The 26,130-nt window shown below is 50.0% G+C and overlaps 12 protein-coding genes across 12 annotated transcripts; 3 read left to right on the forward strand and 9 right to left on the reverse strand.

Moving 5' to 3' along the window:
- Positions 1 to 292: 292 nt before the first annotated feature.
- Positions 293 to 1,456, reverse strand: C7M61_005191 (pepsin-like aspartic protease; the record flags this gene model as incomplete). Its single annotated transcript, XM_024860500.1, has 1 exon — positions 293 to 1,456. The coding sequence occupies one exon, from the start codon at positions 1,454 to 1,456 to the stop codon at positions 293 to 295; it is 1,164 nt and encodes a 387-aa protein (XP_024711308.1).
- A 643-nt stretch (positions 1,457 to 2,099) lies between these two features.
- On the reverse strand, positions 2,100 to 3,080 carry C7M61_005192 (uncharacterized protein; the record flags this gene model as incomplete). Its single annotated transcript, XM_024860501.1, has 1 exon — positions 2,100 to 3,080. One exon carries the CDS (start codon positions 3,078 to 3,080, stop codon positions 2,100 to 2,102), a length of 981 nt encoding a protein of 326 aa, XP_024711309.1.
- Positions 3,081 to 4,026: 946 nt separating this feature from the next.
- C7M61_005193 (uncharacterized protein) lies at positions 4,027 to 6,306 on the reverse strand (the record flags this gene model as incomplete). Its single annotated transcript, XM_024860502.1, has 1 exon — positions 4,027 to 6,306. One exon carries the CDS (start codon positions 6,304 to 6,306, stop codon positions 4,027 to 4,029), a length of 2,280 nt encoding a protein of 759 aa, XP_024711310.1.
- Positions 6,307 to 8,928: 2,622 nt separating this feature from the next.
- On the forward strand, positions 8,929 to 10,524 carry C7M61_005194 (cytochrome P450; the record flags this gene model as incomplete). The annotated part of the gene is made up of 1 exon (XM_024860503.1): positions 8,929 to 10,524. The coding sequence occupies one exon, from the start codon at positions 8,929 to 8,931 to the stop codon at positions 10,522 to 10,524; it is 1,596 nt and encodes a 531-aa protein (XP_024711311.1).
- A 167-nt stretch (positions 10,525 to 10,691) lies between these two features.
- Positions 10,692 to 11,102, reverse strand: C7M61_005195 (SCP2 sterol-binding domain-containing protein; the record flags this gene model as incomplete). Its single annotated transcript, XM_024860504.1, has 1 exon — positions 10,692 to 11,102. One exon carries the CDS (start codon positions 11,100 to 11,102, stop codon positions 10,692 to 10,694), a length of 411 nt encoding a protein of 136 aa, XP_024711312.1.
- Positions 11,103 to 12,297: 1,195 nt separating this feature from the next.
- On the reverse strand, positions 12,298 to 12,861 carry SYS1 (Sys1p; the record flags this gene model as incomplete). The annotated part of the gene is made up of 1 exon (XM_024860505.1): positions 12,298 to 12,861. The coding sequence occupies one exon, from the start codon at positions 12,859 to 12,861 to the stop codon at positions 12,298 to 12,300; it is 564 nt and encodes a 187-aa protein (XP_024711313.1).
- Positions 12,862 to 13,449: 588 nt separating this feature from the next.
- Positions 13,450 to 15,603, reverse strand: DRS1 (putative ATP-dependent RNA helicase; the record flags this gene model as incomplete). Its single annotated transcript, XM_024860506.1, has 1 exon — positions 13,450 to 15,603. The coding sequence occupies one exon, from the start codon at positions 15,601 to 15,603 to the stop codon at positions 13,450 to 13,452; it is 2,154 nt and encodes a 717-aa protein (XP_024711314.1).
- A 207-nt stretch (positions 15,604 to 15,810) lies between these two features.
- On the reverse strand, positions 15,811 to 17,772 carry LMO1 (Lmo1p; the record flags this gene model as incomplete). Its single annotated transcript, XM_024860507.1, has 1 exon — positions 15,811 to 17,772. The coding sequence occupies one exon, from the start codon at positions 17,770 to 17,772 to the stop codon at positions 15,811 to 15,813; it is 1,962 nt and encodes a 653-aa protein (XP_024711315.1).
- Positions 17,773 to 19,298: 1,526 nt separating this feature from the next.
- STE24 (zinc metalloprotease) lies at positions 19,299 to 20,724 on the forward strand (the record flags this gene model as incomplete). The annotated part of the gene is made up of 2 exons (XM_024860508.1): positions 19,299 to 19,316; positions 19,363 to 20,724. 2 exons carry the CDS (start codon positions 19,299 to 19,301, stop codon positions 20,722 to 20,724), a joined length of 1,380 nt encoding a protein of 459 aa, XP_024711316.1.
- Positions 20,725 to 20,756: 32 nt separating this feature from the next.
- On the reverse strand, positions 20,757 to 21,450 carry EXM2 (Exm2p; the record flags this gene model as incomplete). Its single annotated transcript, XM_024860509.1, has 2 exons — positions 20,757 to 20,769; positions 20,792 to 21,450. 2 exons carry the CDS (start codon positions 21,448 to 21,450, stop codon positions 20,757 to 20,759), a joined length of 672 nt encoding a protein of 223 aa, XP_024711317.1.
- A 1,444-nt stretch (positions 21,451 to 22,894) lies between these two features.
- C7M61_005201 (uncharacterized protein) lies at positions 22,895 to 24,355 on the forward strand (the record flags this gene model as incomplete). The annotated part of the gene is made up of 1 exon (XM_024860510.1): positions 22,895 to 24,355. The coding sequence occupies one exon, from the start codon at positions 22,895 to 22,897 to the stop codon at positions 24,353 to 24,355; it is 1,461 nt and encodes a 486-aa protein (XP_024711318.1).
- Positions 24,356 to 24,438: 83 nt separating this feature from the next.
- PHR3 (1,3-beta-glucanosyltransferase) lies at positions 24,439 to 25,939 on the reverse strand (the record flags this gene model as incomplete). The annotated part of the gene is made up of 3 exons (XM_024860511.1): positions 24,439 to 25,614; positions 25,657 to 25,782; positions 25,829 to 25,939. 3 exons carry the CDS (start codon positions 25,937 to 25,939, stop codon positions 24,439 to 24,441), a joined length of 1,413 nt encoding a protein of 470 aa, XP_024711319.1.
- Positions 25,940 to 26,130: the final 191 nt, after the last annotated feature.

Below are 26,130 nucleotides of genomic sequence, written 5' to 3' on the forward strand. Positions count from 1 at the left end.
GGACTTGGCGTTTTGTGTTCAAAACCAGCTCATCTCGTGGTCTGCTGCTGACCACAGGGGTGTAATGGAGATCCTACTGAAATTTGGGGGTTTACAGACCAGGAGCACAATCCACTTTAAAACCTCCAGCGGCACTCCAAAGTCATAAAGAGAAGAAGCAGCAAAAAGCGTACATCTTATCTGATTGGATCATCCACATACAATTTCCACCTACTATGCCACTGTTAAGCTACGATTGGTGCTCTATTGCCTACCCTGGATAAAGAAGAACTGAATTTTATTACACCCCCATCTAGGCGGCGATGATGTTGGAAGCATCGGAGTACTTGGCCTGGGCAATCGAAATCTCGTGCAGAGAAAGATCGTAGTAGACGTAGGCGGATCTCAAGAAGACATCACCGAAAATAAGCGTGTCGTCGCCAGGCTGGACTCCCAAAAGACAGTAGCCCTGCGACTTCCACACAAGGTCCTGGTACGAAACGTCGATCTTGTTCTGGCCAAAGTCGAAAGTCAAGTGCTTGTCGGTGGGCTGGTCACAGTCCACAAAGTAGAAGCCCTGGAGGTAGTTACCGTTGAGCTCTTTGCCCACAGCGTCAATGAGCTCCTGGGGCCACAAGTTCAAGGAGGTACCGGAATCCAAAAGAATCTCCTTGTCCAACTGGATGGTCTTGCCGCCGATATCGGCGCTTTCCACATTGAGAGCCAAACCTCTGGATCCAGCCACGGGGTACTTGGTCAACTCACCCTCGTACTTCTCGGTATCGATACCGCCGAAAATGATGGAACCCTTGCCCTCGGCCTCGGAACCAAGGTACAACGAGTAGGAGGCCTTGGGAGTAACACCCTCCTTCTGCAAAGCCCATGGCAAGTTGTCGTACTTGGTGTCGGTGGCCTCCTGGTTCTTGTCAGCAACACCCAAGATACCCTGGGAGTTGGTCTCACCGGAGGACACCACGGCAAACTGGAGATCCTTCAAAAGGGTGTTTCCGTCCTCGAGAGCGAATCCGTCAGTGTAGTAGTCACCTTTAGCGTAGGAACCGTCCAAGTAGGAAATGAAAAACTCCTCACCGGTCTTCTTGTTGTAGGACGAAGAAGTGACATCGTAAGTACCACCCTGGGCGCCAGCATCGGAAGTACCGTACACCCAAAGGTCAGAAGAACCCGTGTCCAAGATCACAGTGACAGGCTGGTGGTTGGAGCCGAGCTTGAGGTCAAGCAAGTAGGAGACATCTCTGTCGTTGGTAAGAGAAGCGGTCTCCTCTCTCTTGTTGACGGCCAAGTGGGAAACGAGACTGTGTGCTCTGGAGGCGATTTCGCCGGTGGAGGTGGCGTTGGAGAAGGACTTTTGCACGGTGAAGTCGAGCTTGAGTGGAGCACCAGAGCGTTTCTGGTTGGGCACCACCAAGGCGTTGGTGAAGGCCAAAGCGAGAGAGAAGATCGTGAGGAAGGGGAGCATGATTGAGTGGATGAAGAGAATTGAGAGGAAACGGGGCCTATTTATGTTTCATGGTGGATATCGTCAGCTGTGGTGGTGATTTTGCGCATGCGTTGGGTCTAAAGCGACTGTGGAGCGCAAGAATGCACTTGAAAAGTAAACAGGCTCCAGGACGGAATTTGCAAGTGCAGTGCCAGGGCCCTGGTGGAACTGACGCGTCGGCAGTTTGTGGCGATACCTTATCGCCAAGATACAAGGAGCCTAAATGTGCCAAGCATGCACCCGGCCAGTTTGACAGCTTTGACGTGCCGATATTATTCTCGCCTATGCGGTCGTCCCTAGCTTCCCCAACTACACCCTGCTACGCACCCAAAAAACACAATCCCGTATTTTCGTCTTCGCTCTCCCGCAAGCCACGCAAAAGCCCCTGAAGCCACCCGAGCCGCTGGCACTAGTGTGGACTCCGGCGATAAAAGCGCTATCGGCTCCGCAGAGCCACACACAGATCGAGGCAGCTCCACCCTATCATATTCTTGGCCATGTGTGGGCGGCTATTTGGGTGGTGGGTAGATGTATCAAGAGCTAATTTCTGGTACCTGACGTGGTCCGCTTTGTGGACCCAGGCAGTTGAATGTGGTATCAAGTACGCTATTCGCAACCAGGGTCACCATTCGGCAGGACTGATCTCTCTAATTTCTGAGCCACTCTCCAGAAGCCGCTCCACCATTGTAGCCAATTCCCCGTACGTAGGCGAATCTCCGCTCATGTGGCTCCCACACGGCTCCAGACAATGGTTGCTTTCTGCAATCACGGCGTCAATCCAATTGGGTGGTTTTCCGGCAAGAACTGCCTGCGAACGGTGGTCTGTGTAGGTTTTGGGAAAGAAGTGCCTGTCGTGGAGGTTGAGGTCCGCTGCCGTGGGGGAGAACGTGGCGGCCGTTTCTAACACAGCGTCAGCTGATCTGGTTTTCAGAAGTGGAGGAGGAGGTGGAGGCGGAGGTGGTGGTATTTGTTGATTTGGAGGAGGTTCAATTAGTGGAGGCGGCGGAGAAGGCCGTTTTCGGCGTCGGGTTCGTCTTTTGTGGGTTCTTGTAGGTTCGTCTCTGACCCCATTGGTGTAGCGCTCTACGACTGGCTCCGGCTCCTCGTTGAACAAGTCATGGTCCTCGCTGGGTACACCGAGATTGAGCCATTCTTTCCCGTTGGAGCCTGTTTCCTTGAATCCCCGGTTTCCATGGATGTCCACCCCGAACTCGCCGTTCCATCCAGACCTGAGCCCAGAACCAGGAGGTGGTAGGTTTGGAGAGATCGCTACAAATCCGCCGTTGCCGCCAAAGCTGCCATTGAAGCTTCCGCTGCCGTTTAAATTGCCATTCAAACTGCCGTAGTGAGCCTCCCACGGGTTGGGCCAGCCAGGGTATGGATGAAACCGAGGATCATCTTCTGTAACCTCCCACACATCTCCAGGCTTGTAGCGTTTTGTGCCATAAAACGGGTTGAAAAGAGAGGGGTGGCGGGCGTCGCTGAGGTGGTGGTACGGTCCGTATTCGCTGAGTTCCCACGCCGAAAAGGTGTGGCCTGGTGAAGGGCATCCTCTGTAAGAAGGGTTTCCATGACTGTAGGGAATTGGAGGTAACGAGTACATCCCGCTGGGGGCCAGGTTCGGGCGGTACATGCAATTTGTAGAGGTTGAGAGGTTTTGGTAGAGTTGGTGAAGTGGTGGGTGAAGTGGTGGGTTGGGGTGTGGTTGGAGTGTGGTTGGAGTGGTTTGTGGAATGAGGTTTGAGAATGGCTGCAAAACCGAGGGTGGTGAGAAGATGGAAGGGGAGAGCATGGTGGATTGAAAAAAATGAGGTTTTAATTTGAAGAGGTGCCATGGAAAGATGATATGAATCAGCTGGGTTCGAAATTTTCGGTCGGTTTCGGGTTCGGGTTCCCTGGTGTAGCTCAGTGAGTATCACCAAGGTAGATTCTGAAGATAACGCAAAACCCGGGGAAGAAAGCTCCACAAAACTAATGAAGTCGCAAAACCAATGATTCCGCAAGGTTGCAATTTCAACATAGCTTAGAAATCATAATTCCGTCGAAATATGGCGATATAGCCGGAACTCCAGTTACCCATGAAGTCCTACTACCACCCCATGGACAATCAGGAAACCGATTATCAACAGATTCCCGATACCACCACTCCTCCTACATCCCTCCACATCCCCACATAACCACAACACCCCCCTATCCATCCATAACCACTACACCACGTTCACATGTCTCACTACTGTGGCCCTTCTATAGTATAGTTCATGCTTATGTACGTGCGTAGACATTGCCGATTCACGTCAATATCCACAATTCGAGCCGTTGTCGTCAGAAACTCTGCAGCGCCGCCACAGCTTATCTGAACCCTGTGTGTCAAAGCCGAGAAAGCCGTTATCGCTCTTTTTTCAGTTTTGCGCTTCGTGCCGCTTAGCTGTATGGCAGCGGTAATCCGGGTTTCTCTGCATCAACAATAACACAAGCCGTGCTGCTCATTGGCTTGCTGGATGACTCAGCATCTTTTTTGTCTGTTATCGGTTAATCGTCTCGCCTAGGTCCTAGTTCTTGGTTCCCAGATACCCCATGTAGATATCGCCGTAGAAGGCATGCAAATTCCTCTCGAGCGGCTCAAACTCGATAAACTGTCCTTTCTGCACGTTGGGTTCGTGATCCGTCGAGCCGCCTATCTCGCCATTGGCACAGAGAACCTTCCCCAGACACCCAATGCCCCATTGCCAGGGACTGACGGGATTTCCGTCGTTGTTGTTGAGTTCAAAACTGTCGATGCTCTCGTACGGCGGCACAATGGCAACTTTGAGGTTGAATCGGCTCTTGTAGTAGTCCACCATCTCGTCTGGGCCTTCGAAAGTGTGCCAAATAAACGCTCTTCCAAAATCCTCACTGACATCGGGATCTCTCACGGGACAAACAGCGTAGCCGCCTGTCATCCAAACAAGCTCGTTGGAGGTCACAGGATCCAAGTGGCCCGTGTGTGTGCTGCAGACCTGGGGAGCTATTTCTTCAAACGGGTCTGCATCACCTAGAGCAGCGGGGAAGTACTTGTTGAAGTGGAAATCCTCGTCACCAGCAACGATGAAGCCGAGCCAGAGCTCCTGGGCAACGCTTCCACGGTAGTCAGCTGGCCAAAAAGCACCGAGCTGGAGAAGTGAGCCCATGGCGTTGAAATGGCGTTTTTTGTCAATGACTGCAACGGCAGCGTCTTGCATTTCCTGAAGACCTTCAAAGAACGGAAGCGAGAGCGTCTGGTCGGTCAAAACGGGGATATTGAACATGACCGTGTCGACCAAAGACGGCGTCATTCTCTTGAAAAAATCCGTGTTCTTCTCTGTCCGCTTGTGCATGGGCTTGGCTCTGTAGAAATAGGCGCCTTTCTGCTTGTACTCCTTGAGGTTGAAGAAGTAGTCGGGGTTCTTGAGCGGCACGATCGTGGGGTCCATAAGCACCACCTCCTCAAAGGAACTGGCGAAAGCCGTCAAAATCGAAATCGGGTAGTCTGACCAGTCCTGCCTGACCTCCGGATCGAAAAGCGTCAGTGCATCCACAAACCACAAATCCTGAGATCGAAGGCCCCTGTCCTCAGATTCCAAGATGTTACCGAGGTGTTCTGCCACTTTCACGTAGCTGGGCGGAAGATCCACATACGGTTCACGGGCGGCATCGCTCAAGGCCTGTTTCTGGTGCTCCTCCATCTGCCCGTATGACACAATTTGAATGGGGAGCTTGTTTCCGTGAGCCCTGAGAAGCCGTATAAGAGCAACCATCTCGTCCATACGGTAGGTATCGAACGGAATGGCAATGCCCTTCCCGTGGAGCTTATTCTTGTAGTGGCTCAACCAGCACGGCGTGTTTCCCGTGAGCTTGGATCGAAGAGGCTCGTTGCTTCTTTTACTGTGATCCTTGTTGATTTCCGGCGGTGTCTTCATCACCTGCCCTGAGTACCGTTCGTAAACGGGAAATTGGTACGAGAGCCACGGGTACATTCTCTGCTCCAAGTCGGCACAGCTGGGGAACTTCTCAGGAGAAAGCTCTTTCTCTGCATCGGATTCCACAAAACGGCCGCCGGAAAAACCGCCAACCAGCCGGGCCTGTCTCGACGCAAATCTGTTCAACTTCTGCCTCTGCTTCGGGTCGTCTCTCGTCACATAGCACTTGTTGAAAATACGGCCAAACGCCACCTGCTCAAGCATATCCTTTTCGTCCTTTTTAGCCTTGTCCTTGAGCCCATCGTAGATCTTGGCGATGGCGTCGTGGATGTTCTTGGGATCGACCTCCTCGGGCTTCTTGCCCTGCGCCTGGGCGATTTTCTCCCGGAAACTCTCCTCGTACTTCTTTTTGTAGTCGTCCCACGACATCTCGTACTCCATGTCGAGGCGGAATCTCTCGGGAGCCTCCATGACCCACTTGGACTCGGAGGTCACGTACAAGTTCTTGAAAAACGCGTCACAGCGGTCGCCATACGACAACTGCAAAAGCTCCTCTAAGGGATGCACCGAAAGCATATCGTCGTAGTTCAGCGAGTGGATCTCTATGCGGCGAGGATCCGACACGATCTTGGCCTCGTTGAGCCAGTATTTCACGGTGATGCTGTCCACGAGCTTTTTGGGAATCGCGTGGCCCTCGTAGTTGTTGAGCGGGTTCAACTGGTTGAACTTGTTGGTCAAGTAGTTCAAGGCCTGGTGCCTGTGGTGGAAGACAAAGAAGTTGATGGCGTTGATCCACACTATCACGCCGATGAGTAGTAGAAAGCGCCTTGTGGGCAGACGGAACTTTCCCGCGAGCAGCAGGACCACCAGGGTCGCTTTGGAAGAAAAACCCATCTTACTGGAAAGACCGGCAAGTGTTTAGTTGATGTAGTGGGTCTGCCGGGCCTATATAGAAGCGATCTTTGACGTCTGTGGATGCAGGGGAGAAGCTGCGCCCCAACGGCAAGGGGCCTGTTAAAAGGGGTTGTTTTGGGGGTGTTTTTTTGTAAAAAAACCAGAAATATAAATACCTCCCGCCGGACGTCAAAACTAAATATAAGCTCTCGCTTCACGGCTTTATTTATAGGGGGTTTTCCGCCAGGGCTAGCCGCGCCAGGTGCGCCAAACAATGCCTGCCGTGGAGTGAGGTGCAGCAGCATAGCCCTGGACAATAGTGAGCGAGATATATACGAGATAGACACCCAGGTTAGTGGATCTGGTGGCATTTGAGATTTCGTGGTGGCACCCCGAATGGGGTGGAAAAACAGATTTTGGTTTTGTTTTTGGTTTTCAGAAATTTGGATGAGATGTTTTTTGTAGGCCTTCCCCGTAAAAGCTTATTCACATCGGCTGAGCTATTCTCTCCTGAGGCAGCATTTGGTGGATATGGCGCCGATTCGGCGTCCACCGGAATGTCTCAGATGGCGTAGGATGGGTAGAAAGCAGGGGCACAAGGTTTAAGCAGGGGCACAAAGCTGGATAGCACGGTGCACAGAACGTTCGTTGATGCATTGCGGTAGTCAAAGTTTAAGTGGTCCAAGAACAACCCGGGCTGTTAAAACGATTATTTTGAGTTTCTAGGGCAAGTGTAGGTAGGCGTTGTCGGCGTTGGTTGGCGTTATGGGCGTGGGCTTTTGTGTGGATGTAACTGGAATCGCTTTGACTGCCATATCTAAACGATAGAAGCTACCACCAGTTCTCCTCAAAATGTATGTTTCTGGGCTATCTGTGGGCTGCTTGTGGCCGTGACGGCGGGCTGTTTACGGCATTCCTGCTCCTGATTGGCCAGTTCGTTGTAACCCTAAATACCCCCTCATTCCCGTAGTCCACCTACCATCAACACAACCAGCCATCTCTAACACCAGAACCTTCAAACGATGCCTTCTTCTTTTTTCCTTTTTTTTTTTCTTTCTTTCCACAATTCATTTTTTCAATTGGCCTCGTCAACTCTGCCCTGGCAACGGCTATTGTGATCAACGTGGTTTCTGGATCGCCCGATCAACAGGCCCTGGCGGATCCCACCAATATACAATTCACAGCAGAAACCCAGATGTCCCTTTTGATCGACCATTTTCACAGCGATGGCAAACCACCGTAGCAACCACAAAAACAAAAACGGACGGAATAAGCGAGCCAACCAGACAAAGGAGCGTTTGCCCAACAATCAAAATGGATTCGTCACAAGCGTCTGTTCCGATGCTTCCCGTTTCGTCATTCGGACACACCGTCCGGCTTCGCCAGCGACATCTAGACGTTGGTTATTTTTCAGGTGCATTTGCAAATGGGGAGCAATGAACTGAAACAAATGGGGGCGTCACCATGGCAATGACTATACCGTAACGGCTATGCCATTAGAAAAATTACAGAAATGACAAAGAAAAAATTATAATGGAAGTATCGGAAAAAGTCTAATCAAAAACCAGCGCCAATTGTCTATATCTCACCGTTACTTGCGATATTATCTCGCCTAGATCCAACCAACATAGCGGCCACCCCACCTGCCTAACTCGGAACATCCCATATCAGGCCGATCTTCAGCCCCAGCAACCACCGCCCAACGTCTTTTCCAAACCTCCATGTGAATATCTCTCGTCCACAATGGCGACGTCGCGTCGCTAATACATTCTGTTCCTCACTATCATACAGAAGCGCCAATACAGACTGAATCGCCACCACACATAATTTCATGTTTCTAACAATAGCGCCGTATGAGGCTCAGGCGGCTCAAGGCTCGGCCGTCACGGTCTCCGATATGGTGCCTCCTCTACACAATCATACAAACCAGCCATCCACCTCTTTGTGCTAATTGCAACTATATATAACGAAGGCCTCTTAAGTATGAGCAATTCACAGGCCCGTGCAGAAACAATGGACTGCGCGGACTTTAACGGTACTAAGGCCGCTAAGCGACAGGTGAATGGCACTTGACGTCTGGGTCTAGACAGTGGATTGAATATGAGCATTCCATGGCAGGGCATCAATTGCATCGAAAATTGAATATTTTTAGCATACCATTCGTTGGCTCCTGGCAAATACACAAAACCACATTCACATGAATTTTAGCCAATTCCGTTGTATCTTCTCCTTCTACCACATTAAGGTTTTTCCAGAACCGGGATATTTGGTCCTAAGTCCGTGGCATGTGAAGACTCACCCACCAACGTTTTGCTCAAAACGCCAGATTAGCCACTCAACCTGCGCGACTGCACACAGAACGTTCGGACTCTAACGAAATCGACGCTTTGGTGCCGCTCCGAGACTGCAGTACTGCACACAGGACCAACTCCGTCAGCGATCCCCTCACTCATCCCTGCACCTCCCTGCACTCATGCACCACGCTGTATCAGCGCCCCATTATCAAATGTCGCCTCCCACCCCTCGACCTACCCCAAGCCTGCAATTCACATGCCAGCTCTAAAAACTTAATAAAGGCTCTGCTTTATCCCCCCCTCTGTCTGATCTGTTTTCTTAATCACCATGGGTTTCGTTCACGATATTACAGACTCGGTTCAGAAACACAATGCCCAGGTCGCCCAGTACGGCGTGCTTGGCTACGTTGGCGTCATTTTCCTGGTGATCTTTGCCTATTGGTTTTACAGAACCTCAAAGCTTTTCTACTTGAGAAAGAAGTATGGCGCCGATGTGGCCCCCTGGATCCCCGAATCCGGCTGGTTCAATTCTAGACCCGCACTTGAGATGTTTGCCCGTAAAAGAGACGGCAATTTGGTGGGTTGGTTGTGGACCATTTGGAACGGAGATAACGAGAACTTCAGGGTGAGAATTGGCGGTGACACCCTTTTTGTAACCACCGATCCAGACAACTTGAGAGCCGTCTTGGCAACCCAGTTTAACGACTTTGCCTTGGCCTTGAGACACTCCCACTTTAAACCTGTTTTGGGTGATGGTGTATTTACTTTGGACTACCTGGGATGGAAACACTCGAGAGCGCTTTTGAGACCAAACTTCTCCAGAGAGAAGGTGTCGCACACTCAGGCCTTGGAGAAGCACGTTCAGCACTTGTTCAGACACATCAGAAAGCATGCTGGCCAGAAATTCGACTTGCAGGAGTACTTTTACCGTTTTACCGTTGACACTTCCACCGAATTCTTGTTTGGTGAGTCTGTTTACGGTCTTTTGGATGACTCTATTGGCGAGTACCGTGACGAGGAGTTTGAGGGCCAGTTCCAATTCTACGAGGCCTTCAACCGTGCCCAGGAGATCATGTCCACCAGAGCCTGGATGCAGAAATGGTACATGTTCCACAACCCAATGGACTTCAAGAGGAATACCAGAATTGTCCACAACTTTGCCGACTACTACGTCAAGCGTGCTCTTAGCATGAGCGAGGCCGAGCTCGAGAAGGTTTCAGACGGATACATTTTCTTGTACGAGCTTGTCAAGGAGACTAGAGATCCTGCTGTGTTGCGTGACCAATTGTTGAACATCATGATTGCCGGCAGAGACACCACCGCCGCCTTGATGACCTTCACTTTCTTTGAGTTGGCCAGAAACCCTGACATCTACAACAAGTTGAAGATGGAGATTCGTGAGAAGTTTGGTCTGGGCGAGAATGTCAATGTCGAGGATATCACTTTTGAGACGCTCAAAAAGTGTACCTACTTGAAGTACGTGATCAACGAGGTGCTCAGATTGTACCCAGCCGTGCCCATCAACTACAGATTTGCCAACAAGAACACCACGTTGCCAAGAGGCGGAGGCCCCAACGGCGACAAGCCCGTGTTTATTGAAAAGGGCACTTGTATCGGCTACTTGATTTGCTGCACCCACAGAAACGAAAAGTACTATGGCAAGGACTCGCACGTCTTCAGACCCGAGAGATGGGCCGACCGTAACTTGAAGCCCGGCTGGGCGTACCTTCCTTTCAACGGTGGGCCTAGAATCTGCTTGGGCCAGCAGTTTGCCATTACTGAAGCTTCATATGTGATCTCCAGATTCTTGATGGAGTTTGACAAGCTTGAGTCCCACTACCCCGAGCCTGAGCGTTACCCACCACGCCAGGTTTCTCAATTGACCACCACCCTTGCCACCGGTAACTGGTTGACCATGGAATAGATTTATGGCCTTAATATATGCATTACGAAATGAAATAAATTATTATTATATTTTTATGTATCTCATGTGTTTTTTTTTTTTTTTGTTGGGGGTGGCTGGCTCGCCCAGCGAGAAACTCCTCACCTCCTCACTGCACTACAGATTCGTGTCACTCATAATACATGAATTTATAACTTAGCCTTTTCTTGCTTGGTACGAGGGTCAACCTCACGCAAGAATGGCTCGATGGATGCAGCCTTCATCAAATTGCCCTTGATCTTCAAACGACCGCCCATGTACATTCTCTGAGGGTTGGCCTCGTTATTGATCAATTTCACGAAATCCTTATCCTTCAAGGTCAAGTGAATGTCGCTCTTTGGTGGCTTGCCGTCAAGCTTCTTGACAGTACCTTCTTTCTTAAAGTCCATCAACCACAGCTTGGTGTCGCCCTTGGGGTTCTTCAAGGTGATCACACACACGGAGTTCACCTTGGCAATGGACTTCTTCTTCAACTCGGGGTCGTCATCCACAATCAGTTTCATAAAGTCAAACAATTCGGAGCCGTAAAAGCCCTCCTCAGCAAGCGATTCTTCAGTCATGTTTGGTGGGGGGTGGCAATTTGAAAATCAGGAGAAACTATCGGCTTCTTATATTGTAATCACCGAGCGCGGGGAGCCCCCGCGAAAGTCCGTGCTGGCCTCCATGTGATACCATGGACCACTATATCAAGCCGAGGAGCAGTAACAATAGACTCTAACAGGGTGCTTATGTATGGCGGCCCAAGCATTACTGAAAACGGGTTCCGCCGCGCAGTGGGGTATCTCAGTGCTCGTGGCGGACCGGCCTCAGCCATCATGTTCACCGAGGAGGGGGCGTATTCTCCGAGACACACTGTTTCAAAAAGTAGCCTGGCTGATGAAGTCAAAGGATTATCCTTCTCCGCCGCCATGTGAAGTGCCAGAATGGAATGAGGAGAGCCTCGGCCGGTGTTGATAATGATGGCTGCAAACGGGGGGTAGGTGCGACCACGCAGCATGAGATCGTGTCAAGTCGGGATCGGCTTAAGCTTCGATTAGGGGTTTGGAGGGAGTTTTTTCGATAATTGTAAACAACATTGTCGGTTTGTTGCCTCTGACATCGTAGTGTGACCACTGTGGGGCGGTGGCATTTTGTGTCATTTTGTGTCATTTTCACCCACGCACCCTGAGATCGGACCATCTAGAGACCGACCTTGTGGCTGGTGATGGTACGGTTCACTTGCCTCATTGAGCAGTATCGCCATGCTGCTAGACCGGTGACTCAAACGGCTGCTTGTGATAATGCTGGCTACCATACGGCATCATCGAGCCCATTGTTGAGTGCCGTCAGTGTAGGAACAAAACCCTATTTTTAGGGAGCAGCAAAGGCACCAGTGAAAGTGTCAGCATTGCCAAGAGTGTGGTGGTTGGCAGTAGGCCGAGGACTGTAAGTCTGACGGATTAAAAGCGTGAATAAGACGGACCAAGGCGTGAATAGGGCCGATTCAGGGACACTCGGTGGAGCAGGAGGAGATTGAACTGTGCCTGTCGAGAAAGGAAGCCCCAAACTGTATTTGTTCAATCCAAGAATTTTCTGTAGACTACGTCTCCTTTGGGGTCAGTTAGGCGGCACTGCCATCTTGTCGACTATGACGCTCGAATCTCCAATATCACCTATCCTTTTGACGGCGCAGATTTTGCCTATGATTATGTGGGACAAGGCACCTTGAGCTCTTCAATTTGCCATAACTCACCACTTCAATCGCCAATTGACTTCTCACGACTGGGGACGGGACAAATCCTTCATGGGAATGTCCTCGTGCCTGACCTGCCCCGTTTCCTGCTGGTCCAACATATTGTCAAAAAAGGTGGTCCTGAGCTCCTTCCATCGCGTGGAGTACGTCGAAAGCGTCACCAAAATCACAGCAGACAAGATCTGGAGACACCACCAGAGCAAGCTGGTGGGGAATTTACCCGTATAGAGCAAAACCACGCCCAAATTGATCACATGCACCGTCACTGCAAAGTCCCACGCCAACTTGGAACGACCCACCAAGATGGTGACGAACAACACACAGAGCAACGTGTCCACGAGCCACATGACAAACAAAATAAGCCCCATGGCATTGTCGGGCTCAATGAGCTCCCACGAGAATATCCAGTCGACGCTGAAATCGTAGCCGTTTAGCAGTGCCACTAGGTAAAAGATGATGAGGGCTGTGAGGTAGTAGAAACATTGGAGAACGAGGATCTGGATGAGGATTTTGCCCGGGCTCTGTGTACTAAGCAGAGTCACGTTTTCATTGTTTGAAAGCGGCGTGTAGCCGGAAAACCACGACATGGTGTAGGTGTAGAGATGGTTGGATCATCCGCCTCGGTGTTGATGTCTGATCTGGTCACGTGGAGGCGGTGAAAGTAGGTCCCAGCACCGTTTGATTTTGATATGGTTGGGTGGTGGATTTTGATGGATAGAGGGGAAAAGAATTGACGGGTTTGGTGGGTTGTTTATTTTTTTTGTAGGTTTGTGGTTTTGATGGAGGGTGGACCCTGGCTGCGAAAAGTGTGAATGTACGTGGAGTATTGAGACTTGGGGAAGTAGAGGGTAACGAAAAAAGGATTATAAATTGCATTTTAAGGAGAATATGTTGGATTTCATCAAATTTAGCTAGAATCGAAATAGTCAAAGACTTCCAATACAAATTCCACGGCCAATTGGCTGTATAGTGGCATTCCTGGACCATCTGATCCTCCATCAACATACCACTGAAAAATCCCCACTAGCACCAAATCCCAAAACCCACAACTCATCAAAACCCTCCTACACCCATCCTACACCCAACTCCGATCTATTTTATTAATGCGAGGGCCTCGGGGCCAAAGTAAAGTACAATGCATTCTGTCCAAGACAGCCAAAATATCCACCATCCAATCAGTGCTTCTTCTTGTTCTTCTTGCCGCTGCCGCTGTTTCTGGGCTTGCCCTGGCCGGCCATTCTGACGGTCTTTGTCTTTTTCCAGCTCCGACCGCCGTCTTCTTTTCCTTCTTTCTGCTTTCTCTTTTTAGCATTAAGATTGTGCTTGTTCTTTGTGAGCTGCTGCATGGCCTCCGACTGGTGCTTTCTCTTTTCGGCCTCGGTCTCAAACCACGTTCTCTTGGGCCTCAGCTGGATTTCTTTTCCGTGCTTCATGAGGTTGTCTGCTTTGGCCAACTCCATCTCCGCAGTCAAAAGCTCTTTTTGCAGCTTCTCCTCTGCCAAAACCTCGTCCACCACGTCTTTCTTTTCTTCAACGACTTTCTGGACTTTTTCAACCTCGTCCCACTCCACGTTTCTGGAGACAGCCTTGCCGTTTTTCTTTCCATCGTTCTCCAACGACTTGATAGCAGCCTTGACGATATTTCTGTCAGCAGTAGCCTCACCAACGAATGTGATAGAGCGACCTTCTCTGCCTGCTCTGGCGGTTCTTCCGACTCTGTGCAAGTAGATCTCGTGAGTCTTGGGCATGTCGTAATTGACCACCATCTCGATCTTGGGAATATCCAAACCACGAGCAGCCAAATCCGTACAGATAAGCACAGGCACCGTCAAGTTCTTGAAATCGCTCACGTTGTTAAGACGCTGTTCCTGGGAAAGCGAGCCATGCAATTCGGAAACCTTCATACCGAGCAAACCAAGAATGATTCTGAGCTTGTGGGCGGTCTCTTTACGAGAAACGAACACAACAGTACGGTTCTGCTGGGCAGGGTCCAAAAGTTTAAGCAAATGGAACAAAAGCGCCGGTTTCATCTCCTCCTTCTTTCTGATACGCACAAACTCTTGCACCAACTTGGTGGCAGCAGCCTTAGGAGGATCGATCATGATTCTCACGGGCTTGTTCAACGACAACTGGATCAAGTCCTGGATTTTCGTGTTCATCGTGGCGGAAAACAACATGGTTTGTCTCTGGTGCTTGGGGATCAAGGTCAAGATTTCCGTCAATTCAGCCTGGAAACCCTCCTCCAACATTCTATCGGCCTCGTCCATAATCAAAATCTCCAAGGCGTCCAAGGAAAAGGACGCAGAGTTACGGATATGGTCAATAAGACGACCAGGCGTGGCAACAACAATGTCAGGTCTCGTTTTCAACTGCTGCTCCTGCTGACGCAAATTCAAACCACCAACTGCCAATCCAAGCGACAAGTTGTTGATGAAACGGCCAATTTTCTTACCCACGTCGCAAACCTGAATGGCCAATTCTCTGGTGGGCGTCAAAATAATTACCCTGGTGGACGCCACTTTGGTAGGCTTGAAGAGAAGACGCTCGATCACCGGGATCATGTAAGCGGCGGTTTTACCAGAACCAGTCACGGCACCAGCCACAATGTCCTTACCCATGAGGGCAATAGGGATGGAGGCCGATTGGATGGGAGATGGTTTTGTGTAGCCCAAGTTGGCAAGACCTTTGAGCACGGGACGAGAAAGATCAAGGGTTTGGAAAGTGGTGTGGGTCTGGGACTCTTCTGCTTTTTCGTAGAATTTGGCAATCGCCTCGGCGGAGTCTTTATCTTCGTCTTCGGAATCTTCATCATCCGAAGCAGGCTCCTCCTCTTCCTCTTCAACTTGTTCCTCCTCTTCTTCCTCTTCATCCTCACTCTGTGCATTCATACCAAAACCGTCCAATGCCAACTCGTCGTCGTCCTCCTCGACCTCCTCATCTTCATCCTCATCTTCCTCTTCAACCTCCTCCTCGGCCTCTTCACCCCCAACAAGTCCTGTAAGTCCACCCTTGGATCTTAAGATATCGTCCAAGTTCACGTCCTTCCTCTTGTTTTCGGTCTTCTCCTCCGCCACACGGAAATCCCATCCGTCCGCGGTGTTTGTCGTCTCAAAACCGTCAAGGGAAAATTGGAAATTGGGGTTGATGTCGTCGTGCTCCTTGTTTTCGTCGTCCTTGGGCTTCTCTTCCTCCTCCTCATCGGAAGGCTCCTCAACGGGTGCCTCGTTTTCTGAGTCACTATCTATCGTCATGATGAGGTCATCCTTTGGCTGCTTGGCCTTTACAGCGCCATTGCCGTTGGCCTTTTGGGATTTTGTCTTTTTGGCCATTTCGTGTAGATCAAGTAGCTGATATGGAGTCGAAAATAGAGAGGCATCTCATCTCGAAAATGTCACGTGACTCGGCACGTGCACCACCATCAACCCCATAACCACCCCTCGACCAAATCCGAGATCAAAATCCTTCCTACACTTCCCTGCTCCATCCTATAAATATGTCTATTTGTTTGGTCCAGATCACGTAAGCTCATTGATTGTCTAGGCATAGTGGAAGCCCTCGGTGACTCTATTCAACTCTGCAAGGTCGTAGAGGTCGTCGTCGCTTTCATTATCAAACTCCACGTTGGCAAAAGATTTGCCTTCAAGCACCAAGAGCTGAGTGTTTTTTCTAATGTCCTTAAGCGAGGCCAATTGGCTCGAAGTCTCGGCGGAAAGCTCGTTAAAGCCCAAGGATCCCTTCAACATCTTGAGTCCATCAAGCCACACGGCTTTTTTCATTTCAGAATCCGTGAAAAAGGTAAGCAAAGGTCTGTCGGCTTTGTTGAGAAGCGTGAGTCTTTCGTAGCAGATGGAGCCCTTGACGGAAATCAACCTGCTGTGTTTAGCCTTGTCTTCTTCACCCAACGACTGACCAATTCTGACGGACGAATAGTGTGCAATGTCTTTGAGCTCCACGTACAGAGCCTCCATTTCTTCCAAAGAAGGTTTCAAAGTGGGCTTTTCGGCAAACCGCTTGAACAAAATGGCCTTTCTGTTCGGACTGAGCATGAGGAAGTAGTAGCTGTTGTCGGCCACAGCAGACTTGTTTTTAAGCTTTTCAGCGTGGGATTCGGTAAGAACCCACGAGCCCTTCAAAAGCTGCATGACTCTTTGTTCACACACAAACTCCATGACCTCACTCTGCAACGTGCGGTCAAACTCCAGGAAATACGGAGCCCATTTGGCATTGTGGAGTTTCTTCATCTCGAGAATCTGGTAGTGTCTAATCTGCTCGGACGTTCTTCGAGAAAACACTTCCAAAGCGTCCTCGATCGAGACGTCCTGGCCGAGACTCTCTTCTAAGTACTTGACGTTTGCCAGGAGAAGCTTCACGATTCCCGTCATGTCCTCGTTGTTCTCAAGCTGGGCTTTGGTGTCCTGCCACAAAAGCAAGCAGTTGAACATGGAGTAGTAGATCATGAGCTCCCAGGAGAGAATGTGGACATTAAGGCGGGCGTAGCGTTTCTTGTCGTGGAAAACGCCCACCCAGAGCTTGGTGCACTCGCTGATAAAGAGGTTCAACGGGAAGGTTCTGTTGTGGTCGCTCATGATTAATTCTTCGTGAAACCTCTTTTTGAAGGTCATGTTGGGGTCTTTCAAAAAGATCTTGAGGTCCATGGCCAACAAAATGGAGAAGTGGTCGGCAATGTACTGTTCAGGGTCAGCGGTGAAACCGGCTTTAACGTATTCAGCCGTCAGCGCTGGAGTGCCAAACTCGTTAAGCGAAACGTCCAAGAACTCGAACAAGTTGCGCATCATGACCTTGTGGGACTCGATGGAAAGGTCAAACGTCGTGTTCAAAAGGTACTCGTTCAAGTAGAAGTAGTAGTACTCCAACTGGGCAATGGCCTCCTGGAGCATCTGGTCCTGCGGGTCTGCCAGGTTGGAAACGGTGGCAAAGAACTTGACGTGCTTCAAACGGCCCGCTAAGGTGATGATCTTGTCGTACTTGAACTTCAAAGCCCGCTTGATCAAGCCCGTGACCAAGTGGACCGAGTAAAGCAACGTTTTCACATCTGCCGTGTACAATTTGGCGGTGAACATGTCGATGGCGTCCAAGTGCAGCACAAGCGCCTTGTAGAGCGGGAGGTGGACGTCAATGGAGCTTTCGTTGGCTTGGGATGGGTAGATCGAGCCTGTTATGGACGTCAGACAGATGGAGAGAATGGCTCGGTACAAGTCAGGGGAGTTTGTCTTTCTTGCCGTCTCCAAAAGCACTCCAAAGAGATCCTCGTCGAAGATCAGCAGCAAGTCGAGCGGACCAGCTCCTGGAGTACACTGCAAGAGTTTGGCTAGCACCAGAATGGAGTTGACCTTATCCTGGTCCTCGGAGGCCAAGATGTTTGGTTTCAAGGCGGCCGCATACTGCAAGGTGGTGGAGGCGTCGAGCCTGTTTCGGGAGGCCAGCGGCTTCGTCATGAGCTCATTTAGAATACGGTTGATCTTCCACAGCTCAGACATGGTGGTGGTTGAAGATGGAAAATCGCGGCAGTAGTAGGTCGGAATGTGACAATGGGAGGAGTAGGGCGGCAGGGCAGGGGCGAGATTGGGAAAAAGCAGCGGATAATGGCGCCGAAAGTGGGTTTGAATTTCACGGCAACGGTGTTTTTATACTTGTTTGAGGGTGTTTTGGTGGGTCTTGAAGGGCCTTCAGGGCTCGAGGCCTGCAGAAATAAGGTACCAGATCAGGAGGCCAGGTAAGGAGCTGGAGACGAAGAAGGCGTAGCTGATGAAAAATTTGAAGTACCAGCGAAATCAAGAATGATATAGAATTCTGTTTTTCTGGAGATTCTGCCTTTTTCGGTTCGGGGGCCCGGCGATGAGCAAGAATGTGGTGTGGTACGGCGTGAGGCAGTCCTGAAGCTTATCGCGGGTAGATCCAAATGTGAGCCAGGTCGTGGACAAATTTGTGAAAAGCAGGGGTGCTCAAAAGAAGAAGGTGATTTTGATTCTTTTTTCTCTTCCTTTTTTTTTGTTTCTTTTAGATCGCCTTTCGTCAATCCAGTCCCTGATACCCTGCTGGAGGGCGCCTCATGTGGCTGCGCCAAAATGGCTGCGAAAAAGCGGATTGGTCCAGAGATCTTGGCGCCGCAGGGCACCAACGTCGTCAACTCGTCAAACGAAAACGGATGTTTTTGATCCACGCACGAAAATAGCCTGATTCCGGAGTTTGTGTGAACTTTGGCCTCGGCAAGCTCAGGTGGGACCGTTTTTTAGTAGGAGCACCTCGCCTTGCAACGATCGGCGTTTGAGGAGGAAATGCGAGGCACAATGAGGAGAGGTGTGGTGGACTGGGGGGAGAAAGTCTATTTCGATGTGAATTTGCATACAAACGGAGGCTATCCGAGGAAGGCAAAAACAGCTTTTTTGGGATTTGGAAAGAAAGGTGGATCGTTGGCTCCTGGCTTGGACTGTATTGTCCAGGGCTTGCAGCTTTTAGTTACTTCTCTTTTTCGCAGCCACCCGCAGGTCCATAATGAGCACAATAAACGCAAACAACGTCCAAGGAAAAAGGCCCGCCTGTGAAAAGGGATTTCCGACTCGGCAGGTGGATTTCGGTTTATGGGTTTTGGATTTTGTGAGATTTCAGTGAGCCCTTGTGGGAGATATATATGGTGATTGTGGTTCTTTTTGGTACTGATGCTGGGGTAGTCAGGTGCGATTGACCAGTTGCACCTGGTGATTTAGCCCTCCCTAGGGCCTCAAATGAATGGTCTAGAGAATTAAGGTAATGGTTCACTGAATAGGGTAAAGTGACAGTGGTTGAAGGGAGCTTTTGAAATCAACTTCGTCAACCCCCAAAATCCTATTTCCCCCAATCTTGACAAAACTTATCAAAATCAAGAAATCTTTAACATTATCGACATCCCCTCACTACCATACCTCATCATTCTACCATTGCACTTTTACCCATTGGCCGCCGTGCCGACACCCGTGCACCTCACACATTATCCGATCGAGATATAACACGTCTGATCTACAACACCATGTTCGAGTCTGTCTCAGTATGTCCACCCTATTAACCCCCTTTTCACCACATTCTAACCGCAGTCTTTCTTGGACAACCCCAATGTCAATTGGAAGGCCATCGTGACCTCCCTCTTGGTCGGCAAATACGCCTTTGAAACCTACATCAACTACAGACAATACCAGGTGTACCAACGCACCAAACCTCCAGTGTCGATCGAGAAGGAGATTGCGCCTGAGGTGTTTCACAAATCCCAGGCTTACTCTCGTTCAAAGGCCAAGTTCAACTTTGTCTCAGATGCCGTGGAGTTGTTGAAGGAGTTGGCCGTTGTGAAGTTTGATGTCTTGCCTCGCATTTGGTCTCTCGCTGGTTGTCTTTCTGCTCGTTTGGGCGGTGTCAAGTTCATTGGTGCTTTCTTTGGCACCAGTATCATGCTGCAGAGCATCGTTTTCTACGCTATCAACACGATCCTCTCTTCCTTCGAGGACTTGCCCTTGTCCTACTACAAGACATTTGTTCTTGAGGAGAAGTGGGGCTTCAACAAGATGACCCTCAGCACTTTCGTCAAGGACTTCTTCAAGACCATGACGCTCGGCTTGACCATCAGCACGCCGTTCATCTACTTGTTCTTGAGAATTGTCGACGCCTACGGCCCTGGCTTCGTCAAGTACGCCATGGGCTTGACCTTGGCTGCGCTGTTGATTATCATGACTATTTTCCCTACCTTCATTCTTCCTCTTTTCTACAAGATGACGCCTTTGGAAGAAGGCGAGTTGAGAACCGAAATCGAGGCCTTGGCAAAGAGAAACAACTTCCCGCTCACCCACTTGTACGTGATGGACGGTTCCACCAGATCCGCTCACTCGAACGCTATGTTTGTCGGTTTGCCATGGAGTAAGAAGATCTTGCTTTACGACACCTTGATCGACCACAGCACCACACCCCAGGTTGTTGCTGTCTTGGCCCACGAGATTGGCCACTGGAAGTTGAACCACTTGCCCCAGATGTTGGCTGTGTCCCAAGGTACCGTTGCCCTCACATTCCTTTTGTTCTCCGCTTTCCTCACCAACAAGTCGCTCTTCCAGTCCTTCAACTTTGCCGCCAATGCCCCACCAATCATTGCATTCGTTCTCTTCTCCTATGTGAGCTCCCCAGTGAACTGCTCCATTCAGTTCCTCAACAACCTCATCTCGAGAAAGAACGAGTACCAGGCCGATGGCTATGCCAAGGACCAGGGCTACCTGGACTCGTTGGCCACCTCATTGATCACCATGTCCACCGAGAACTTGAGCTCCATGAACACCGACTGGTTGTTCTCGTCCTACAACCATTCCCACCCCATCTTGGCCGACAGATTAAGCGCTCTCGGTTACAAGTCACAGGCTAAAGTGGGTAACCTCAAGTTGGACATTGAGAAGGACGAAAAAGCCGAAAAGGCCGACTAAGGCCCGCAAATAGTATTACCCGTACTTCTTTTTCATGTCATTGTACTCGGTGCGCATCTGTTCGTACCCCAAGTGGATTTTGCCCACAAAGTGGTCTGCCAATCGTCTATCGTTATCAAGTCGGGACAAGTAAGCACCGCAAACTTCACACACCTGGAGCTTCTGCTGCGCTGATTGGCCCACGTTTTCTGCAATCACTCTTGCCTGTTCTGCCAAGGACTCTCTTTCTCGTAGGAGCTTCTCCAAAGCTATGGTTTGTTTGAGAGCCATGGTGATTTCCTTAGCACGGCCCAAATGGGTGATTTCCAGCGCCATAAGACCAATCTTGACATCTGCAGCGTCTAGCTGACGCGTTACGGTGGCGATTTTCTGTTTTTCTTCAGGCGTGTGTTCTAGTCTTTTCAATGCCGTGGTGATGGTGAAGTCAATCTCTGCAAGCCACTTCTTCAATGTCTTGAAGTACTCAAACTCAAACTCGGGGAACTTCTCCCCAAGCTTCTTCACACGGTACTCGTACTCGAGCTTGTGTTTTTCGGAATGCAAATTCGGGCACTTGCCAATGTTCAACTTGGTTCCATCGAAAAGATCGTATGGGCATGTTCCCACAAGAAACGCCTTGCAAACCTTGGGCGAGGTTATTTCCACCTCCTTGCGACGAACCTGCGGCAGGATAAGGGCGTCTTTGCCCATGAGCCGCTCTAGGAGCTCACGCTGCTCGTAAGCCATGATAATGTGGAGAGTGCTGGTTTGGAGAAGAGGTCTGATATGTTGCACCCGTACCGCGGGATCGAGGGCTGGTCCGGAGAGAACAGGGAGGGAAGGAGTTTTTTGATGTTTGGTTTTTTGGTGTTTGATTGTGGGGGGATTGAGGGGAAAAGGGTTATTTCGGGGGTTTTTGTAGAGTGTGGTGGAATGGTTTGGTGGTGCTTCTGCTCGTTCGCAGCCAGTCGGACCCAACTATATGGAACGAGGGCCAGACATTTATTGTCGTCATCTTGATACTTCTACTTTTTATTGATAGGTAATTATTTTATTTCGACAACTTAACAATTGCTTTTTTCAGTAGATGTAACTCCTTGGTTGATGTGCTCGTAAACTAGGTGGATGTTACAATCTGCAACCTAGTGCAGCGAGGTGGAAAAGATCCACGAGTCTAGAAGCATGAAAGTCTTGGCTATTCATGTGGATCATCTGCTTCGTAGTCGAAAATAATTTGAAGTAATAGGGGGACTGTGGAGAGATGGTGGTTGAGCTTTGATGGGTACTTTGTAAGGTATTGAAGGGTAATGGTAGGAACACTGGCAAGTTGACCATTTACATTATGAATCTCTCCAAATAAGCTACTTTTGGAAAAAAGCGCCCAACAGAATTGCAGTACTCACTCTATTCATCCTCTGGCCTCGAAGATCTCACTCCTTTGTAGCATTGTAGGGCGTATTGTTCCAGTGCCATCAATGGAAAAGCCACATACCGCCTGGAATGTCCAAATTTCGATGCACAGAACTCCTGGCAGCACTAAATACTCAACACAACCAATTTAGCTTTCCTTTAACAAAAAGGCTATTTCACGACCGCCTTGCCAGATTTTTCACACTACCTCTCTTCTCCAAGTCCCCCACATGCAACCAACCTTCTGCGTCAAATAATACGCTGCAAAAGCAACAGGAACAATTAGCACGTATTAAACGCAGATCTCGCCGTTATTCAGCCTCGCCGTGGTGAAACCACCAATTTTTCAAATTTTTCACTCTCGCCAGACCCACCGACCCACTACACTTTAAACAATCAACGACACTCCACATTACGATAATGCCACCACTTCAACTAAAAACCCCCTCTTCACCAGTAAACCCTACATTCTCTTCTTCATCAACTTTCCAACTTCCCAAACCACAAACTCTCAAATCACTCTCCTCCACCGTGGCTGCGAAAGGGTCTCGACGAAAAAGGAAGTGTAATGGCATATGCCAAGCACCGTCGCCTAACCGTTATCAACGGTTTTTGTGCAACCATCGCCAAAAAACAACATATTCACCAAAACCCACTACCTTTCAAACCAAAAATCCCAATCGTTGCCCAACTCTAAAACACATCCACGGGCACCGTTCCCCGGAATCCTGCAGACCAGTTGTGGCTCTCGAAGCACCATCTCTTCTTTTATGCTTCAGTGATGAAAAAGTACCAGCTTATGGGCCGGCGCAAGGTCGCCAGTCCCAAGACATCGCCAAAGTACCCGTTATCGCATTTGCATTCGCTTCCCTACGAAATCCTCCTTGCCATCTTCAGCCAGCTCCCGCTTGAAACGCTTCTTGTTCTTTCGTTACTGTGCCACAAGTTCCACCAGATCGTGTGCAAGAACTTCATTTACCAGGACGTTTTCTTCAAGCTGACGTCCCACTTTTTGAGGTTTGCTGGTGCTCATTTGTCCCTGAGGGCCTCGTTGGCTAGACGCTTTGGGCTCAATGAACCGAGCTCCATGATCAACTACATACGAACAGTGCACTTTAAAAACCCGCCCACGAACGATATGGAGGCCAGTCTGACGAAAATCGCCGGCACCTACAGCGTGGAAAACGTCAGCAGAAGCACATCCAAGTACGACGCCTGGGTCACCAGTTTCAAGTGTCTTTTGAACGAGGCCTACGGACTCAAGGAAGTGACCCTCAGCGAGATATCGCCACAGTTTGAGTTCCCGGCGGAATACATGATGGCGTCCACGCTGCTGTTGACATCGAAATTCACGTTTCGCCGCCAGGCGCCGTCCCGGACATTGGAGAAACTCACCTTGACCGCTCAATCGGGCTGGACCATCCCCTTCAAGCTCGGCCAGATGCTGATCTTTGCCCACGTGTTCGACCAGATCAACGAGCTCCAATTGAACAAATTTGTGATCAACGAGGGCAAGCTCTTGAGCGATTCGTGGGACAAGAAGATCTGGGTGGACTCGCTCGTGGCCAATGCTTGTATCTACAGTGACGCCAAAAAGACGGTGAAACGGCGGTGCATCAACATCTTGACCAACACCCGCCTGCTTCTGCTTTTGGACATTCAAACCGGCGCCGACTTGTCTCTCATTGATTTTGTCAAAACCAATGGACACCTCCAGCGGCTTGTCATTGATATCAGCTCCAAGGTGTTCTTCACCAGCGAAAACGCAAACAAAACATTCAATTTCGCCAAGTTCAACAACTTCTTCAAGCTCGTGTGCTCTGGCCAGGGCGGCTACAGCGATCTCAAGGAGATTGTGCTTGTGAACTTTGACTTGTTTCATGACTTCTCCCACCAGCACAAGAACCGTCCTTTGGATGTCATTGTTGAGGATAGCGAGCTGGCCTCGCTTGAGGAGCCCGAGGACGACTGGGTCGAGCCGTCGAAAAACACATTTGAGTATTTTCTACGGTACTTGCTGCAGATGCCTAATCTTACTATAGTGATCAAGGAGCGGCCCAAGGTGATGCACACATGCGTCAAGTGTGGGTTCACATTGGAGGAGGCTACCAAGAAGATATCCACGTTGGCTCCCCATGAATGGGGCATTATTTTGGCGCCTGTGCTCTGTGAACCAAAGTGCTCTGTGAACATCTACGACCACGCCTGGACCGCCTTGTTCTCCAGAAAAGGGAGACGCTAGAACACCTCCGCATAGACGAATAGATGGAATACCACACCGCACAAGACGGTGACGATGGAAGGACGCACAAGGGTCGCTGCTGGTTAGTAGTGGACTCGATGAAAGCCTTTTCGGAGAAGCATGGCGATTCTTTGGCGAATCAGACCAATGTGCAACATACCGTGGTTTGGAGTCAGGGGAATTCTCCTTCTTCCCGAGTCTGGCGCCAGAGTGGTATCCTCCACAATCTGCACCGTTGGTGTCGCCAAGTACACTTTTCCTGAAGGTCCATATACCTTCTTGGAGGAACGCAACTGGGACTCATCGAGCTTGACGTACTTCCCTCGTTGAGCAGCGATGCCACCCAAAAGCTCCACAGCAGGATTCAGCGGCATTCCCTCCTCTACTGCCAAATTGGAGAATTCGCCTTTGCACAACGGCTGAGCCAGCTGCTGCTGTTTTTTGCTGTTCCTCAACTGCATCTCGTTTGCCAAAAGATACCGAGTCATGACGCCGTAAGTAGGCTCGGGAAGATGCTCAAACTGGTACTTGAGCGCAATGAAGTCGTCCAAAAGCTGCACGTCGCCGTTGGACAAGACCTCCACGAGTCCATAGTTGTTGGGCTCCTGCGTGAACTCGTAAACGAGTCCTCCGCTGAAAACACCCACCATGTCGTTGGAGTAGATGGCCTGGACCTCGGAAAACTTGCGGGGCGTGATTTCGTTGCAGCCGTACTCCGAGAGGAAAACAGGCCGTGTGTACTCTGCGTAGTCCTCCACCAACTTGTCGTAGCGGCTGGAATAGAAGGTCTGTTCTCCACACCACTGGTACGAGTTGACGCCGTAAAAATCGGCAGAATCGTACGGAGTCTCGTCCACACACTCGAGGTACAGCGACATGGATATTCTGTAGTCCAAGTCGTCGGCGGCCGAGTAGCCCACGGGGATTTTCCGGTCCAAGTTGGCATCAATATACTGCTTGATATCACGAACCACCGCCTTGACGTAACGGGGCGAGGTTCTGGCGGAAACACGGTCATTGACGATCTCGTTGCCGGCGAAAAAGCCTAGCGTGTTGTTGTACCCGCCAAACTGCTCCACCACCTTGAACACATTGTTCAAGTACTCCGTGTTGTACGTTGACCAAGGCTCGTACCTGTTAAGGTGGCGGAACTGCTGAGGCAGATTGACGTCTAGAACAAGGTACATGCCAGCCTGGGCAAGAAGGGTCATGCAAACATCGTGGTTGAGGTCTGGATCCACAGAGTACACTCTGATGGTCTGGTGTTAGTAGAGAAGAGAGAGACAAATCGTGTTTCATACGTTGATGCCGAGCTGCTGGAATAAGGCAATGTCACGGGCACACACATCGGGATCAGAGAGGGGATCGCTGTGTTGGTCGGTAGCTGACGAACCACCGGGTTGGTAGTCTACACCCTTGATGAAGAACTGGCGTTAGTAGGGCAAGAGAAGTGTGGTTTTTTGTTGGTCATACGGGTTCCTGGGAGACCAGGTCGATGAAGTAGCGGCCGTGGATGGAAATGGGGCTTATGGCGGAGAGAACGGGGGCCAAATTGGCCCATAGGACGAAAAGAGGAAGAAACATGGTTGTGCGAAATGGTTGCAAAAAGTTTGGATTTAGAGGGGGTGTATCAGGAAGCGTGTGCACCAGGGGAGGTCAAAAAATGGATGATTATAAGGTGTTTGTATTTTTGAAGAGGATGGATGGCGAACAAGGAGTATTTGTATGTAAATAGGTAATTTACCGAGAGGTGATTAGTATACCCTAGTCTTGAG

The sequence above is a fragment of the Candidozyma pseudohaemuli genome (assembly GCF_003013735.1).
Source record: "Candidozyma pseudohaemuli strain B12108 chromosome Unknown scaffold00023, whole genome shotgun sequence".
Lineage (NCBI taxonomy): Eukaryota > Fungi > Ascomycota > Pichiomycetes > Serinales > Metschnikowiaceae > Candidozyma > Candidozyma pseudohaemuli.